The sequence below is a fragment of the Ambystoma mexicanum genome, chromosome 12 (assembly GCF_040938575.1).
Source record: "Ambystoma mexicanum isolate Mex_15411 chromosome 12, UKY_AmexF1_1, whole genome shotgun sequence".
Classification (NCBI taxonomy): Eukaryota; Metazoa; Chordata; class Amphibia; order Caudata; family Ambystomatidae; genus Ambystoma; species Ambystoma mexicanum.
Window position 1 is genome coordinate 662201775 of NC_090936.1, and position 18815 is coordinate 662220589.

Here is an 18815-nt window from a genome sequence, read left to right on the forward strand (position 1 = left end):
AAATCAGCTTCTTGGCAGCCGGCCCAGCAACTCATTTACTCACACCATTCACTCACTCATTCACATGTTCACCGATACTCTCGCTCATTCACATATGCATCCAGCCATCCATGCATCATACACTCACTCCTTCACACAGGCATTACATAATACAAAACACACCCTTGCGTGCACACACACATACAGACAAAACATACATCACACACCCAGCACCCATGGATGCACACAGACACATACAGTATATATATATATATATATATATATATATATATATTTTTTTTTTTATTTTTTTTTTTTTATTTTTTTTTTTCTCTTACCTGCTGTCCCAAATCCATCTTTCCCTATGGGCTCTAGGCCCGGCTCTCATGCTCCACCACACTAGACAGGGACCAGGAAGCAGAGAGGGCTTCCAGTTTCATGGCGTGCGCAGTGTAGCAGAGTGAGCCAGAGCACCTTTATCCTGTGGTGTTGTAACCGGAACATGTCTTTCTGAAGTCGGAGTGCACATATTCTGACTTTAGAAAGAATTGCTCTGACTTCAGAAAAAACAATTAGCCTTTTTGAAACAGGAGTGCCTTTATTTGCTGGAAAAACATGTTGTGAGGGGGATTTCTCTCAAATAAAGTGGGCAGAGTGTTCCGAATGGCAACCTTCCCAACCTGTCAACATTTACCACCCACTTCAGAGTATGAAACTTCAGGGAAAAAAGCTTGTTAGGTACAGATGAGTGGAGAATCCTCCCGAGCTGATGGCCAATAGACATCTGAGCTTGCCACAGCAATGGTACAGCCTTTGGTGTAATGTGTTGCTCTAAGATGAGCCAGCCCAACCACAAAGCCTATTTAGAGGTAGAGTGGAAAATTCACAGTCCCCCGACAAGCCTAATAGCTCAATTTCGGAGCAATTGGAGTTTGCGCAAACATTTTCTAGGTAGTCCCATGTAGGTAGACACTACTGAATAGGACAGTTTAGAGAGGTGTCGGGCCTGGATCAGATTGGCCTGATGGTCTTGGAGAGATAAGGACAATGAGGTCTGGATGGTAATGCACACTCTTTAACACACCATTGAACTGAATTAAATAAAAAGAATAAAACAGGACCCCAAGTTGCAGACAACCCCCACCAATGACGCAGAGGTCTTAAGAGTCTCAAGCCATGCACATGGGAGGCCAATACCCATTGCCAGTCTCGATAGCTGAAGCTTGGTCTTTCCTGCTTTGAGCAATCGTCAATTACTTCTCATACATTCCAGAATCTGCAGCAGGAAATCCCCAACTAAAGCTTTTCCTCCTTCAGTCACACCCAGCAGAGAATGCAGGTAAACATTGAGGGACCCCGCGCATATCACTTGACAAACGTTATCCAAGTGTCACCTGCTGAGAGCTTACAATCAAGAAAGAACAGACCCATCTGAAAGCTGGACCCACAATCGACACAAGGTGGAGTGTCTGTTAAGAAGAATCCAATATTTAATGCTATCAAATGCAGCAGATAAATAGAATAGGGTCAATGATGTACGGGCACTCATATATCCTCTCACTGACCTTTGGCCCTTCAGCCAGATGCGTTTCATGGGCATCCAGTGGAGACACAGCACTCAATTCAAGGGTCTCCTTACACTGCATCTGTGTCATGGGACATTTGCCGGGCCCATCAACTCCCATCTATGTTGGCACAGAGGTTGAGTTTCTGGGACATTTCTGCAGCATTTCTGTCTCATCTTTTAGACAATTGTGCATGATATGAAATTGTTCACGCAGACCAACATAGCACACTATAACATTATTCACTAAATAGGACCTCTAGGTAAAGCAGTACCTTTTACACACAGGCCTGACATATAGTTGACTGCTTGTCTATTATCACATGCTGCAGTTTTAGAGGATGACAAATAACTTCCCTCAAGCCCAAGGATGGCCACTAAGGAAATTTGTTAATTCCTAGAAAATGTCAGAAGAAACATAATTTCGTCTTCCTCCTGCACATCACCTTAATGTGATTGGTGTATATGTTTCAACAGAACTATTATACATCTTACTCCACCTGAGCCTGTGGGTGCTTATATGTTTATATACAACCCAGAAGTCCGATGTATTTATTTATTTACTTGCATACATCCATACAGAGAAACAAAGTAGAGTACAAAAGGTATCATAGCAGATAAACAGGAGTCAGTGAGCCTCATATAATGGGGGGAGTTCAAGCGGCATGATGACCTGGTTTGAAAAGGGGTATATTGGGCAGATACCAGGAATAATACGGTGGCCAAACTTATGACAATGCATCTAAGTATGTCTAGTGTTCACATTATGTGTAAATCTAACCGGTAGAATTAGATCATTGCCATCGTCAGCGTTACCGATAAGTAAGTGGTAGTTGGAGTGGTACTAGCAAGTATACCTTCTGCAAACTCTTGTGCTGCTGTGCCGAGGTTAGGCAGGTGACATTTTCTCTGGTACATCAATGCGCATGCATGGTGTTTCAGGAGCGCCGATCAGAGACTACCTGTCGCCAGCTGGTCGTAGGGATGAATTGTTATCCCCCAGACTGGCTTCATTTAAACGGTTGGTGGTTCTTCTCCTATTTTGAAGGCAATGAGATAGGGTGGCCAGCAATAGAACTCAAAGTTGATGATATTCGGCAATGCCTCTTTCTTAATCCTCATCCTTACAGAATGATAGTAAGTGTTCCGACTCCTCTGAACCACTTTATTTCTCTTCTGCATAGCCATTCCAATGTGTGGCGGAAGCACCTCTTTAGAGTTAAAGCTTAGCTCTTTGGCAGTTTATATATAAACCATTGCCCTTCTATTGAGTGTTATCTAAGAATATTGATCAGGTTTAGCTTTTCATTTCCTTGAACCAAACTGACATCAGGTTCCAACGTCGGATCCACATTATGTACCAGGATCACCACTAGCCCCAAACATATTGACAGGTTCAAGATCTGCTGATTATCTCATCAGCTCTGCAAAGAAAGCAATTGAAAGGGAAATGTATTTTCATATATGCCAAAAAAACCCAATAGATTAGGATTCGTAATGAACATTTGAATGTGTCTGTTGCTCAGAAGAAACTGATGCTACAGAAGAGCTTGTTGGCAATACTTATTACAGTCAGGAACCGGAAAAAAGACAAGGGCAATTGGGGTAACATATTGCTCTACATGGTATTTCATAATTGGATAGGAGAAGGCACAAAGAAACTGCAAAATTAAGAAGACACACATGAACCCCACAACAAAATAATCTTTCATAAGAAGTTTATTCAGATAATAATCCTCCATAAAACTGTGTTTAACATATAACTTCAATGTCCAAAATATAATATAGATAAGCATACATAGATATATACAAATATTAAAATCCAGTGCTTAGCACATCGAATCTATCATTGTTAAAGGGTGACTGTGTGTATGCATAAATCACCGTGTTCAGCGCAGAGAGGAGGACAGTTATTCACATCAGGTTTGTGTTGTTCTTGATCAAATGTGGTCTAGTATGGCTGGCCTTGATCAAGAACCTGTACAATGCCCATGATGCTCCAGTATTTAGTAACTGTAACTAGTATACTAATGTTACCCTACTCACTAAGCGTCTTTTGCTCCCATTATCTGGTAACAGACTTAAAGTGGAAAAGGTTGAAACACAATCGAGTAACAAAAAGCTTTTGAATACTATACACAGGCCAGATACAGGTATCCAGTACTTTTGCTGAATAGAAAACAGTAATAACATTAATAACTAAACAATAATAACGAAAAAATATAGAATTAAAAAATATATATATATATATGGGTGGTGGGGCAAGGGTTTAAAACGGGTGCGGAGGGGGTTGGGTCTGTTTAAAAGCATGGGGAAATGGGGTGCTTGGGAGACACCTAATTAAAACAAAAAATACATTCAATATTGGTTCATTATAAAAGTTTAGTAGTTCTTTCATTATCTGTTTTTTAATTCATTAACATTACATAGACCCGCCATAAAGTACTGAAAATAACTAAATAAATACTATTGTAATAAATGATATAAAATTACTTGAAAATTTAAAACAAAATCAGATGATTACTTATTACTGGATATCCCAGTGGGAGTTGTTTAAGCCAGGGGAGTTGCCACTGACACACAGTGAAGATTTTGGTTTAAAGGGACAATTCCAACTGAGCCCCCAATATTCCATGTTCATATTAAGATGTGTGATGAATCTAATGGAGTCATCACTGATCCCCTGGCGGTGCGGTAATCTCCTCCCATGTGCCATGGGGACGGCAGCCACTACCTGATCCTGACCTTGAGGGAGGCTATATGAGGGAGGATCACATGAGAGGAGACAGCTTCCGGGGAGATGTCATGGCGTAATTGGATGGGACATGGTATTCCCCATTTGCCCATGAAGAAGACCCCTTGATACCCAATACTCTAATGGCCTATTGCCATACATCTATACCAGACTACCCTTTCCAGGTCTAACTATCCATCATATAGAGTTGGTTCACCATTCAGAACCATTGAAAGTGATGTTGCAACTAATCTGTATCAATCAACATCAATGGACTCCTTTTCCCACAATCACCCAAATACTGGGACGAGAAAGAATGAAAGAACAATGCAGAGCAGAAGGAGCCTCAAGCTCAGTGAGCGTTCTAGTTCTTTTCAGAAGGCACCTGTGCGTGGGACATTTAAAGATTGAAGACAAACTCTAAGAGGCTGCTGCTGTTTGGGAGTAGTTGTTGCACCTCTCCACAAGGCTGTGATGCTTGGAAGCATGAACTGGTATGGCAAAGCCAGACGGTGCACTGGCGAGGACGCAGAGAAATGCTGTGACAACAGGACATGCCACAGACAAACCAGGAGTCACTGGAAGACTTCTGGGCATTCGTCAACCAATCAAAGCAGTGTTTCACCTACCAGGACTTGGAGCAGGACAAGCATGGAGTGGTGAAACCCTTAGAGAGACTGGAACAACACAAGAGCAGTCCAGAGTGAAACGCAGGTGGCAAACCTTTGTCGCATAAGCACAAACAGGACCAAAGACACCACACCGAGCCGGTGAGTCAACCCAGGTATAGTGGGGACCACAGGCGTTTCAGAAACAGTGGCAACGACAACAAATAACAAATAAAACCGCAGAAACAGAGACAACAAAGAGACTGATTGAAAAACAAGAAAGCATATTGCAAATAAGGACCCCAGCCACATATGTGTGTAAGGAATGCAAATATGGGGGGAACCTGAAACGAATGATGTATCAAGGAGATGTAAGATGCCAAAAGAGGTATATGCAACTGTGGAAGTAAAGAGAGGTACCACGTGTGAAATTAAGAAGTCCTGGCAGGCGAGTAAACCAGGCACTTACAAGTGTGTGTGAATTTAAAAGCCCAAGCAAAGGAGTATACCAGGCATCACAAGTGCATAGGAAGTCCTGGCAGGGGAGTATACTCGGCAGCTGAAAATCTACAGGAAGTCACAAGAAAGGATACAGAACTATGTTCGCTAAACAAGAAGGAACCTTTGAAAGAAGTGGAACTGCAAGGCTAAGCATCTTTGTAAATAACAATATTGATGTGGGGAGAGAAAGACACAAAGAACTGTTAGAACAAGAATCGTTTGCATTAAGAAAGAATCTAGGGGAAGGGAATCACCCTCTGGAACCAAGGCTCTACGACCTTAGAGAACCTTTACGTTGGCGCTGTTCAATATTTCCTTTATGAACTCTTTTTGCAATCACCTAAGGTTAAAGACATTTCCCTTTGCACCTTATAGTTTGATTTATAGTGTGACGGTCAGAATTGAACTTTTGCACACAAGGACAGTTTTGATTTTGACATCCTGGCACAGATGGATCCTTCGTTTTTGGCTTTAAGTAGGGAAATTCCTCTTAGAACCGTCTCAGAGAGGTGTTTTCCCAACCCTTTTGTTTTCAATAAAAGTCTTTAACAACAAAACATGGCAACCTTGTGTCCTTGTTTCATTCCTGACTAATCACAATAGCAAACTTGTTTTTCAAACTTCAAGTAAAGGTTCCCAATATAGCTCTGCATCTTGCACTATGCAACTGCAAATGGCACGTCATGATAACTACATTTATTTATTTATTTATGCATTTATTTATTTCATTTGTAAAGCGCACCCAAACCCTTAGGCATCAGGGAAGACTGGAAGACATTGTGCTGTAGAGATCTGTCGAGAAACAATTCTAAGTAGTCTTACAAAATGGAATGTTGTTTTAGAAAAAAAGTGAATTTGGGTTGAAGAACTGGTATCGCCGGCGCTGGTTCATTGAAGTAATGACACTTTGTATGATTGTATACAGATTTGACAAAGAAGTGGAGCAGTCCCTTCACTTTATATTTGTTGGTGATTTATTAGTACACTCAGCCGACACGTGTTTTGACCCAACATGGGTTTTTTTGTCAAGGCTGTGGGCCAATGCATCAAGATGGGTGAATTTTAGTGATCGCCCATTTTGGTGTAGTGGCCCACTGGCCCAAAGAGTAATTACTTCAATGAACCAGTGCCCGGGTGAAACCGGTTCTTTAAACCAAATTCACTCTATGCCTCACGGAGACAGAAGAGCACTGTCTTGTAAGAACCCCCTAACCAGCAGCAGGTTCTACTTACTTTCATAAGATCAGCGCAGTGATCTGTGAATTCTAGTGCTCTACTCACCTTGCATTGTTTCAGAACAAGTAGATAGCTCCATTTGCTGGCCTACCCCATATTATATTTAAACCCAGCAAGAAGAACAAGTAGTCAGATCCTGACAACAAATAAGCATTGAAAGCACTGACAGAACACTCACACCATCATGGTTTGCCTCTTCCAATCAGAGCCCAACCTTTTTGAGGCAGTGTGGGGAAGCTAGTAATGCGACGGAATCCCCTTCCTGAAAAGTAATCGAGCATCACATGTTCTCTTGGAGGGCCTTTGCTGGGCAATTGTGGACTGTTCTACGAGGTAGATTGTAGTTGGGGCTCTACACAGCAGCAGGTGCAATAATTGCAGGTCACTAACCTGGAACAAATAAGAGATTGTGCATATAGCCTGTGTTTCTAAGATATGATATGATATCATAGGTTATTTATAACGTGCTTAATACCCAGAGATTTCTAAGCGTGGACCCGGGATTGAACCTGTGGAGGTCCGTGTCATCTTGCTTCCAAGCTGCGCACGTTGCCCCTGAGCTATCCTCCCGAGTCAAGGCGCTCTGAAATGTAAAATACATGCTGGACTTGGGACCAACATGTGTTTCCTGCGGTTTTGGCTTACCTTCGAAGTAAGTCTGGGAAGTGCTGGATCTACGCCATTGTTCTGGTTTTACAATGCTAGCAGTGGAAAGGGTACCAGCCATGCATTCCACTTCTGGTTTTGCAGGGCAAGTCAATCTCCTGCACTCTTCTTACCCCACCTGCCCCCGCCATCTATTGCTTCCTGTTACCCACTTGTTCAAGATGGTAAACGAAGATGTGATAGACAGTATTTTGCCGCCGCCATTCTCATCCTGGTGTCAACATCCCACAATGGAAGTGCTGCAGGGCGCAGTGCAGTCCATGCCACAGCTTTCTATATATTCCATGTCAAATAAGCAGAACTCTGTAGACCCCAGGGTCTTGGTGATAACGTGGAGATGGGCTTGTCCTGTTGCCTTTTTGTGCACTCCTCTCAGATGTACTGCATGCATGTATGCACCAGGCTGCTAGTTCCACATGTAATATGTAGAAACATGCTGCATTGTTTGTTATGTCAGGGTCCTGATAAGCCCCATTTTCAAGCTAACAGCACCACAAGGGTATAGTTGCTAAGATGTGCATCACAGTCCCCAAGGGTCAAACATGGCACACTGGTACATGGCAGCCTACCCAGCATGGAAAGTCTGGCTTTTTTGGACCGCTGAGGCTGAGCACCACAGGCGTCTGCTTCTCTAAAGATGAAACCTTCGAGGGAACTTGTTAGGCCTACAGAAAATCCTACCCACATGCTACCTTCAACAGCTCTAAGTGCAATGCATGCATGGCCTACGCCTGCTTTCCATTCAGTATGTTCACGTGCACACAGTGTATTTCATTGAGTGAAAGTGAATTAGGCAGTTATTTTATCAACTACTATCCAGCAGTACTTGACCTAGTCAGACCACATCTCATGAACGAATCCGAGTGAGATTTAATTGATTACCTCTTAGCGTGGTCATGCCCAGATGGTCGAGCACAACCGCTGATAACTCATGTCCCTTGTGTGCTTCGTGTTATCCTCATTTCCCCGGCATATGCCCACACTGGAGCGGTTCCATGTGAAATTGCGGCAAAAATGGCTGTTGCCACAAAATATCGCTGCAAAAAGGCTGTGGTTTTGCCGCTGCAATCCATCTAAAAGATGCAGGGGACACCCACGCAAACCCCCGCTCCCCTTAAATGGTATCATGGGGTACACCTTTACCGGGTCAAACCATGGCATTTTTGCCGCATTTTTTTGTACAGGTGACATTTCTGCCGAGATTTTATCACTGCATACCACTGGAGCTACCAAACTCTTTCCTCTTCTTAGAAATAAGGGTTTTGCTCAGTGTTGTGTTGCTCTTGTCTACCTATTGATGCGGGACACCCCAATGGTAGGATGCACAAAGTTAACTGTTTTTAAGCAAGCAGCTACGACGAGAAGAAAGGTTTGTTTGGCGGCCCTATGGACTGTGATTACTTGCTACTCGACATAGGCAGTATCGGCACGTCATCAATATTGTCTTAATAGAACTTGCCAGTCATTCAGTATTTGCGTTTCATTTATACTTTTTAAATGAATGTTTTCTTTTCAAGGAAAGTGTTTAAGGTGTAGAAGTTATTTGAGTTGTGATTGTTTGCTGTTATATGCGCATACTACTAGCACTTTAATATCTGATCTGCAAAATGTGCACGCCATGTAGTACTAGTGTTTTGATTTCAAGTTCTAAATCTGCATTCTTAGTCAGGCATGCACTTATGGCGTAGACGCTTTTTTATGAATTCTGATAATTTGCTGCTATTTGTATGCACTATTGTCTATTTAGTAATACTGGACTTGCTGAATTTGTACGCTTTTTAGCTTTTGTGTGGTGTTTGCAAGTTGTATATCCGTGTTTCCTTTTTATGTAAACTTTTATGGCATAGAAACTGACATAAAGTATCATTGATTGATTTCTAAGAGCAGAACTCACATCATCTGTTTATATTTTTTACAAGGAATTCATTGCCTTTGGGGTCAGCAACATCTTTTCAGGCGCGTTTTCCTGCTTCGTGGCAACCACTGCCCTGTCTCGAACCGCAGTCCAGGAAAGCACTGGCGGGAGAACACAGGTAATGTGCACAGCATTTAGCACAGGGCTTGTGATAGTGTATCTCCTGGTAAAGTGTAGGCACCGAACCACGCTCTGTTAGGCACAGTGCATAGACGCTGTGGATTCACAAACAAAGATGGCCACTGTCGACGGACCTTATCTGTATCAGTGTGCGCTTCCACTTAGGGTGTTTGCTGCTGCCGGCGATGGTGTATGAACTGCAAGCGCGGCTGTTTCCCGGGCCAGGTGTCTGGCCGAAGGCAATGGGCTGGCATGTGGACCCCAAGAGGTGTCAGTGGAGGTAGTAAGGCTACAATGCTCATGCACATTTGGAAGTGCAGTGCACCTTGATAGTAGCATGGATGTTAATTCACTAAAATACCAGGGGTAGTGGAAGTGACCTTTCCACCCCAGAGACATCACAGGAAGTGACCTCACATTACCCTTGGTGATACACCCGAAGTAACGTTGCAGGTGTTAAATGGTATTTTCTTGATGTGCCATAGATGGTTCCGGATATGACAGCAGAAACAACACCGGTCTTAATTTGCTGACACAGCTGTCTCGGGTCAGTTAGCACCCTCTTACAGTAGTTAGAGCCTCACAAAATAGGTTCAATGATTATATGCTTCATTGACCCCCAGACTCCCCAGTGTTGCTGTAATAGGCAGAGTGTAGCCTACTATACTCTTGTTAAGAGTACTGGAGACAGCAACTCTACATTTTATGTCTTTTGCGTTTCATTGCTGTTTGTTTGGTGAATTAAACTGAACATGCCGCTCACTGCTGTTACAAATCTAATGACATTTTTTTCTGTACTGCTGTTGGACTGTTGCTGAAGTCAGAATGTTTGGAATGAGGTTTATACCAGAAATTAGAAATTGAATTCCGAACCTTGTGATTGGCTGAGAGGAGGTCTGTAATGGAATGAATGTGATAATGCCTGTTATAGGCTCATATAGCAGGTATTCATAGCTGAGGTACAGCTTGACACGTCCAGTGTTTGACATAACATGCCAAGTAAAATCTCGGATTCCCCAGAAATGCCACAATTGCCACTTAATGTCTCTTATCCCTGGAATAGTAGCCATATATAAGGTACAGCTTTCCACGTGAAGGTGCTGCCATCAAGTACATCCTCACAAGCTTCAGAAATGGCAGCTGATGTCAGTTAATGGGTAATGTCTCCTTTGCTTCATAAATTCACCATATGCCAGGTGCAGTTTGTATCCCAAACAAAGCCTCAAATTGCCCATCAATGCCATCTACTGGCAGAAAATACTTCATATGCCTGGTAAGATGGCCATGTGTAAGGCACAGAAACACAAGTGCAGGTGCTGCCATCATATGCCACGCACAGTCTAAAATTCCCCAGAAATGGCATCTACTGTGAATGGTCTGGTAGAGTCATCAGGCACAGCCTCACACATCCAATTGCTGCGATCATATGCCAAGTGCAGATTGAGTTGCCCCTGTAATGCCATGCACTGCCAACTAAGGCAGGGGGCAGTAAAAGGTGCGCTTGCATCCCTAACACACCCACAGGCATCATGACTTCTACTGGGGTGTGAACAACGCAGAGCCCCTCTCAAGACCACCAGAGACACTCTTTCCTCCTGCCTGAGGCTCTCTGCAGAGCTTGGGGGAACTACAAGGCACATCCAGTATCAATCTAGGGACTGCTCACATGACCTCTGACCCCAAAACATCCATCTTTAGAAGGTCTTTCTACCTCCAAAAGGGGCTTGAACTAGGCCGGGAGGAACAAGGAGTCCCCCTCAACACCAACAGACAACCATCTGCCTGAGGCTGTGTGCAGGGGTCAGGGGACCAGCAAGAAACATCCATAATCAATCTAGGGACTGCTCACGTGACCTCTGACACAGCTACTTCACGGTTACTTTGGGTATATAAATACTTCCCTTTAGGAGTCCATTCTCCCAGGCGTCCAGAGCAAAGGGAAGACAGAGTTAAGGGTTGCTGCTATATTCTTCTCTCTTCATTCTGTGGTCATTGTTAGCCCCTGTTAAGGGAGGACAGAGCTAATGGTTGCTGCTATACCATTCTCTATTTCTTTCTGTGTTCCCTGTCAGGGATGACAGAGCTCCGAGTTGCTGCTATATCATTCTCTATTTCATTCTGTGTTCTCTATTAGCCTCTGTTTGCCATAGGTTTCCACAAAAATGCTTGCATACAGCACACAAACAACATTCAAATTAAACTCCAACACAAGACTCCACTAAAACAACGAATTGCATACACCTGCATTTTTTTCCACTGCCACTCAGACCCTGCTCACACACATGAAATTAATGACATCATTAGCACACACTCCCCATATATACTCTTCCTTGCTGAAAAATGTCTCAAACCCCATCACACACCTATTATCACTGATGTGCTTCCCCCTCACTAGCTCATCCACCACAGAGTCTGCCAAAATAAAGACGGTGGTGGCTTTCTATCATATATAAAGACAGACACTTAGTAATCCTACACCAATATACACATCCTTTGAAGCACTCTCTTTCACTTGTTCTCCTCCATCACACCCACATCCCACATTTCTCCACCTCATTTATCGCCCATTCGACACACAATCCCAACTTCCACACTCACTGGACTAACTTCACTACTAACAACCACAACACTCCCTGAAACACATCTACTTTGGTGACTTCAACCCGGGTCGTTCCCTTCCAGACCCCAATTCCACACTAATTCAAACACCTCATTACCTATCCCACACACATTTCTGGCAACCCCTTGGACCATTTGATTGCAAGCAAAAATCATGTCTTCATGGATAATTGAATCTGGGTATCATGGTCTGACCACTTTGCTATCCCCTTCATTCTCACACTGGAACACATAATCCCACCATCTGCCACACATCCCCCTCATCCCCAGACAGACAAACCAAACACAATACAGCCTTAGCCTTAGCACCACTCATACCACTCCACCACTCCCCACATGGACATCCCTCTGTCCTACTCTGCCAACACAACACCATCATCAAACAAGCACTGGACACAATTACACGCCTCAAATTACAAAAAAAACACAACAACCTCCACAAACCATGTTTCAACGGCTCCCTCTTCTCCATCAAGCAGGAATCCAGACACCTAGAATGACACTGGCAAAATAACCCATGCCTCTCACCCAGGACACCACACCTCAGACTCTACTGCTGCAAAACAAAAACAGCCATACATAATGCCAAAGCCACCCATTACTTCTAAGAATTCCAATCCGCCACCAATAGTACCCAAAAACTATTCAACATCACCAAGTTCCACTCTAAACCAACATCCACACTGTTTGCCACCCGATCCACTGCACTGTGTAACTTCCTCATGGACTACTTCAGTTCAAAAATGCACACCATCAGAACAGCCCTCCCCTCAGCTCTCCCACTCACACACCCACTCCCAAACATTCTAACACACGGGACCCCTTGTTCCCCAACAACACTGACACCCTCATCACCCTCACTGCAAAAACTAAATGTACACACTCTCAGGGTGATGCCTGCCCACCTCAAGCTGCATCCAATTGCATCACCACCCTAGCTCCCCACTGGCTCAACACCATCAACTCCTGCCTCTCACATGGTACGATCCCCACTGATCTCAAAACTGGGCAAATCTCACCCCTCCATAATACACCATCTCTCAACCCCTCTCAACCCCATGCTCCCTGTAGGGAGATATTTAAGGAGCATGGAGGGGAGCTTTGGTACCTTCTTGAGAAATTGATGTTAAGGCTGGAGGATATGAGTCTTCAGAAACCAAGGAGATGAGCAGGTTGGAGGAGGATAGGGCCAGTCCCATCTGAGAAGAAGGACAGTGGGAAGCTGAGGGGAAGATACAAATGGCTGTTGTTACTCACCGGCCGGCGAGTGGTTCAGGCAAGCGACCAGGAAGGAAGTACTGGATGTTGATTGAAGAGCTCGAGGTGGAGCCTCCACCTGAGCCTCCTCTCTGTTGAGGGAATAAGCTCTTTTTGATGATATGACCCTCAGCTGTACTGAATTACAGACTGAGAGACTGATCACCCAAAAGAGCGGGGAGAACACACCGCCACAGACCCAGCTAAAAAGAAAAGGACAATTGGTAAATACTTGGAAAAAGCAAAGATCATCAAAGAGCCTCTCAGAAACAGAAAGTACCTGGGTCACCCACTCCCCTTATCTTCGAAAAGGAACAGAAATGGAATTTCCCCTGTAAGTACAGAAAAGAGATTAACTTCTATTTTGAGGATTCGGGTAAGAAATGAATAGATTCAGATAGGAATAGAAATGAAGGAAGTCTTACCATAAGGAATTGGACAGGAGTTGAAATAACCTAAACTAGAACAACGGAGGTACAAAACAATAAACAGGAAGGTTAGTAGGGAAGCTATACCCGGGCGGCCCGAGGGGCGCACTAGATACGGGTAGGTGCACAGTATTCAGCAAGGCGTCCCTGTGTGCACTTTCAGAAAAAGAGTTTTTTGTGTTTAATCAGCAAAGCGTCCTTGCGTGCACTTGAGGGAGCAAATCCAAAACCTTGGAATGGAGTCGAAATCCACAAAAGAACATTGGAATGGTATACTACACAGTACTTGAAGTCAGCTGGGAAGAGAAGGCGGTGGTAAATAAATCAGGACAGAAGGAAGGCAATCCAGTAAACAGGCAGCAAATCCGATACACAAGCGGGCAAATGACGGTACAGAATCAGGAAGAAAGCAATCCGTAGGACAGGCAAAAGTCTGCTACACAGGTAGGCAGAAACAGTACAGAATCAGGAAACAAGCAAACCGTAGAGCAGGCAAGGGTCCAGTACACAGGAAGTCAAAGTATTTGAGAATTCTCAGGAATTGGTACACGGGAAGGCTGGAAGGCACAGAAGACGAAACTTCGTATGCCGGTTGCAACTTTAATCAGAAGCAGCGTCCTTAACGCTGCAGTGCCTAATATACTCAGGAGGCGGAGCGCCATAAGCCCGTCAGGGCTCACGTTCCGAATAGTCGGAACTACACGCAAAATTAGGTTTCCTGGGAGTTGTAGGCAAAGGCTAGGTTGTCGATACCTTTGATGTTGTTGAGCCCAACCTCCAGGGTAACCGCCACCGAGAGAAGTAAGGGGCTGAAAAACGTCGGATATTGTGGCGAAGCGTCACAACTTTGGTAGGTACCTTGTTGGTTTGTTTCACCTGGCGTGATGAAGAGGTACACAGGTCACTCAGACCCCGATGTGTGACAGCTATGCCTGAGAAAGTGGGGGCATGACAGGTACCTCTATTTTTCTGAGAGATCAGTTCGATCCAGGGGAGAGTAGGATGATGGAGGTATACCACAGTGCAATCTTTCAGGGATTTGGGGGTTTATGATACAGGTTATTAGGACAAGAAGATCCAGGGGACCAGATCAGGTAGTTGGCCATGTGACAGAAAACTTCCCAGAGCCCTCCCTGAGAGCCTGGGGGAGCAAACCAGTGGTGGGAAAGATTCACCACTACATCTCTTTTATTGCTGAATGCCTTGATAATTTCTAGAACATTTTTAGGTGTTTGGAAAATTGATTGATGCAAACATGCTTTCATAACGAATATGGTATCTTGGTCCATAATCTTTGGAGCATGTTATGTTTTGAAATTACAGCACACATAAATAATGTGGCAGAAACACAGACTGAAGGTTCTGCATACTCTCATTACACACAGGTTCCTCTGTTTTTCAGGTGGCTGGTATTATTTCAGCTGGAATCGTATTAATTGCCATTGTGGCTCTTGGGAAGCTGCTGGAGCCCCTGCAGAAGGTACAGTCCATTTTCTGTGTCAAATGAACTTTATCTGTCTTGCTAAAGCTAAGTAGTTGGCCATCATTTTGATGCCTCTAACTTGTTCTAGGGGCTTATGACATGGCCTTCAGAAGTCCTGGGGCACATCATGATGAGAAGACTTTTAATCCACATTGTGCAGAGTAAAATCTTTGTTCAACCAGTTGTCGAGCCTCCTTTCCACATGAATAAGGAATGTTTCTTAATCTTGAGTGTTCTTTGTATTTCTTCACTGTGGGTGAACACAAGTTTTCTCCCATTCTCCTTCACAGTCTGTATTGGCAGCCATTGTCATTGCCAACCTCAAAGGAATGTTCTGGCAGGTTCTGGATGTACCGCGCTTGTGGAGACAGAATAGATATGACTCGGTGAGTTACTAACTTTCTTTCCCTTCAATGTGGGACCCTCCATCTTTGTGTTCTCAAGTAATATTGATGTTTCTTAAATGGTGGACATTTTCTATTGGTGGGAATGTAAAGGGTTTACCAAGAGGCATTTTAGGGATATCCTTGACATAATACATTTTTAAGCTCTCACTTCTCCTTCTATCGCTTCTTCTCTCCTCTCTCACCATCGTTCCCCCTTGCCAAACTGCAATACACTATCCTGCGCCTCTCCAACTGTACTCCTGATTCACAAATTGCTGCATGCATCCGTCCCACTTGTATTCCCCTTCAATGTGGTCTGTGGGATTGGGAGACGGGATCCCTAGATTACAACTTCAGTTCCTGATAATAATTGGCAGGCAGACTGTGCCACAGCTCCATCAGATGAGGTTACATCTCCCTTGTCCGTCATCTTGCTTCACGACATGGACTGCAGCAGCCGCTGCTGCTTGTTACCGATCTTCTCCTTCGAATGGTAACCATGCATCAGTTAAGGTGTTGAGATATGCAGTGGCCCGCCCGCAATAGCAGAATGCGAAGGCCATCGAGTAACTGCATAAGTGACAGCCACAGACTTGTCCGAGCGTTGCCCACCTTTCTTTTACATTGCCCGATTGTGACAAGACCTTATCTTTCTAGGGTTGACCAAGGACAGAACTATGGGGAATAGAGCCGAGGTTAGGGATGGAGTGGAGAGCCTGGGGACCCCTGCGAGGTCTGCCTCAGAGAGTGGGTGGTGGTCCACAGCCCACAGAGTCACCTTAGATCTCCCACCCTCCTGCTTTTTATAATGCCACTAAATGACAACATTCGTAACAAGAAGATTGCAGAATATATTATACTGTGGCCAGCTGCTGTTTTGTTGGGAAACAGAATCATACACGTGCTTCTTTCATCCTTCTCTCTCTCTCTCTCTCTCTCTCTCTCTCCGACGATCCACCCAGACATCTGTGCTCGTGTTGCACTCTCACATTTCATTTCACTTATCTTTCCCTGTCATACATCCAGTCAATAGGGAAATAGTAATGTTCTGACAACAGACCACAAAGTGTCCCCACACGCACTCGCCCTCGTGCATCCCACACAGACACACTCGCTCTGACATACCACACAAGGGACCACAGTCTTGCCCTGTTTGGAATCATTTTACAACCTCAAATGCATCCCTTTTTCACCTTCCAGAACGACTACACCCATAACTAAAAACCTTTCCCATAATCTCCCAAACGGGAGCAATTTTCCTTCCTCTGCATGTGTTACCACGAGAGGATGCACCAAAGCGCCCTCTACCACATGGTGGCACACACTATGCGCGCTAATCCTTTGGAAATCACTTCTCTCAAACCGTATATAATCCTCTCAATGCTCCTTTCCCTCAACCTGTTTTCGTCACATTCCACTGTGCTGATTGGATTCATTTGACCTGACACACACGTGGACTGCAAGTATTACAATTCCTCATGCTACATTTCCCAGCTGAATGGTACTCGTGTAATCAGCTGCCTAAAGATGATAGGCAGAACGATTGCGCAGAATGTGAACACATGCATGCAGGTTGTGGAAAGATCTCTGGCGGTCTACACGTATGTGAACCAAGTCCCATTGGATGCATGCGCTTAATGGGCAGTGGTAAAGGCTTTCTATTCTGCTGCACAACAGTAATCTACAGGCAAAGTAACTGGTAGCTATGTATGTTCCCAAGCATGTCCTTCGATAAACCAATGCTTACTTTTCACACCTTACTACTTAATTAAGACTCATGCTTCTTAATAGCATGCTGGAAAATAACTCTCCAATCATGGCCTGTAGGTCTTAACGATTTGAGTGCATGCAACTTTGATATGATAGGTTATTTATAACGCACTTAATACCCAGAGGTTTCTAAGCGCGGACCCGGGGATCGAACCTGTGTTGCTCCGTGTCTTCTTGCTTCCAAGCCGATCACGTTGCTCCTGAGCTATCCTCCCGAGACAACTTTGCATTCCTCTACACATTATAAATACAACCCTTTATGTACTGAAAGCCAAGACTGGTTGATTACTTCCACCCGAAATGGGACATGTTGAGCTCCTGTCCTATGGCTTGTACTACTTTGAATAATTATACACGCCCTGGAAAACCATGTGTGGTGGGAGGGTGGTGTAGTGGATGGTTGCCACTTTTTTTTTTTTTAACAGGGATTTTGTAATTGAAAAAGTGACCGAATGAATGACTTCTTTCACAGTAAGAGAAGGAGACCTGCAGATACAGGGCATGGGGCAGTCTTAATGGCAGTGAGTGAAAGCTAGTAAAATGGGGCAAAAAAAGAGATACGGTGTAAAACGAGTTGAATGAAGTGAGAACAAAAGAGGGAGAGAGAACGATTGAGCGAGGAAGAGAAAAGTAAATGGAAATCAAAACAGGAACAGCGATTGCACTTAAGAGAATGACATAGCTAAAGGAACGGGAGAGTCAGAGGAAGATGGAAGGACGAGTGGGAGCTAGAGAAGGAGAGACATTGGGTGGTTATGAGAAAAAGCAGAGAGACGAGGTAGATGTGACTCTCACAAAGGGGAGGGCAGGAAATAAAACAGATTGAGAGCTACAGGGCATGGAAAACAAGATGGCACAGAGCCCCTGCATCACTCTCTGTTTTGAAATGTAAACTAGAAAAGACTGTTGGGTCCTGAGGAAGGGAGGGCAAATATTGTCCCATAGGCCACAGCCTGCCTACGCCACTGAATGCCAGCGCAGATTGAAGCAATTTTATGTAGGTTGAATAAGGGCTAACAGTCCTCAATTATATCTGCATTTACGCCCCTGTCATGGGTGCAATCCATTCTGACAATTCCATTTGGTTCAATATTACCATTTGCACACATCATCAACATTGTCTTCGACTGAAACCTCTGGGTACATGTTAATTCCCCAATTCTCTGCCTTCTTCAAAGAGCAGCTAATGTTTGATTAAAAAAACAATGTTGCTGACATCCCATATTGCATCGCCAGTGTGCTTTTCCATAATTTACATTAAATATGGCATCTTTTGGTATGCACAAGTTGTATCAAACAGGTATTGATTGTCATTTAAGCAATAATACCCAATTCTAAGGGCGTAACATGTGATAACGACTATTATCATTCCCGGGCCAGGTCTTGGGGTTCTAATAGCTATGTTTTAAAATGGTGAAATGGCACGGTGGAAATTTCACAAAAATCTAAACTACAAAAGAAAATGGCCACAGAAAAAATAAAGAGATAGGAACTACATGTTGTCCCTTCTCCTTTTCCTTGGAAACCAACATTCAAAAGCCACACTATG

At 44.0% G+C, this 18815-nt stretch overlaps 1 protein-coding gene across 1 annotated transcript in view; it reads left to right on the forward strand.

The window, feature by feature from the left end:
• The window catches only part of SLC26A4 (solute carrier family 26 member 4), a 184955-nt gene that overhangs the window by 89600 nt on the left and 76540 nt on the right, over positions 1-18815 (forward strand). Inside the window, exons 11-13 of the mRNA XM_069629147.1 lie at positions 9208-9321; positions 15030-15107; positions 15401-15496. Of these exons, the coding sequence (XP_069485248.1) occupies positions 9208-9321; positions 15030-15107; positions 15401-15496 (288 nt within the window). The remainder of the gene's footprint in view (positions 1-9207; positions 9322-15029; positions 15108-15400; positions 15497-18815) is intronic.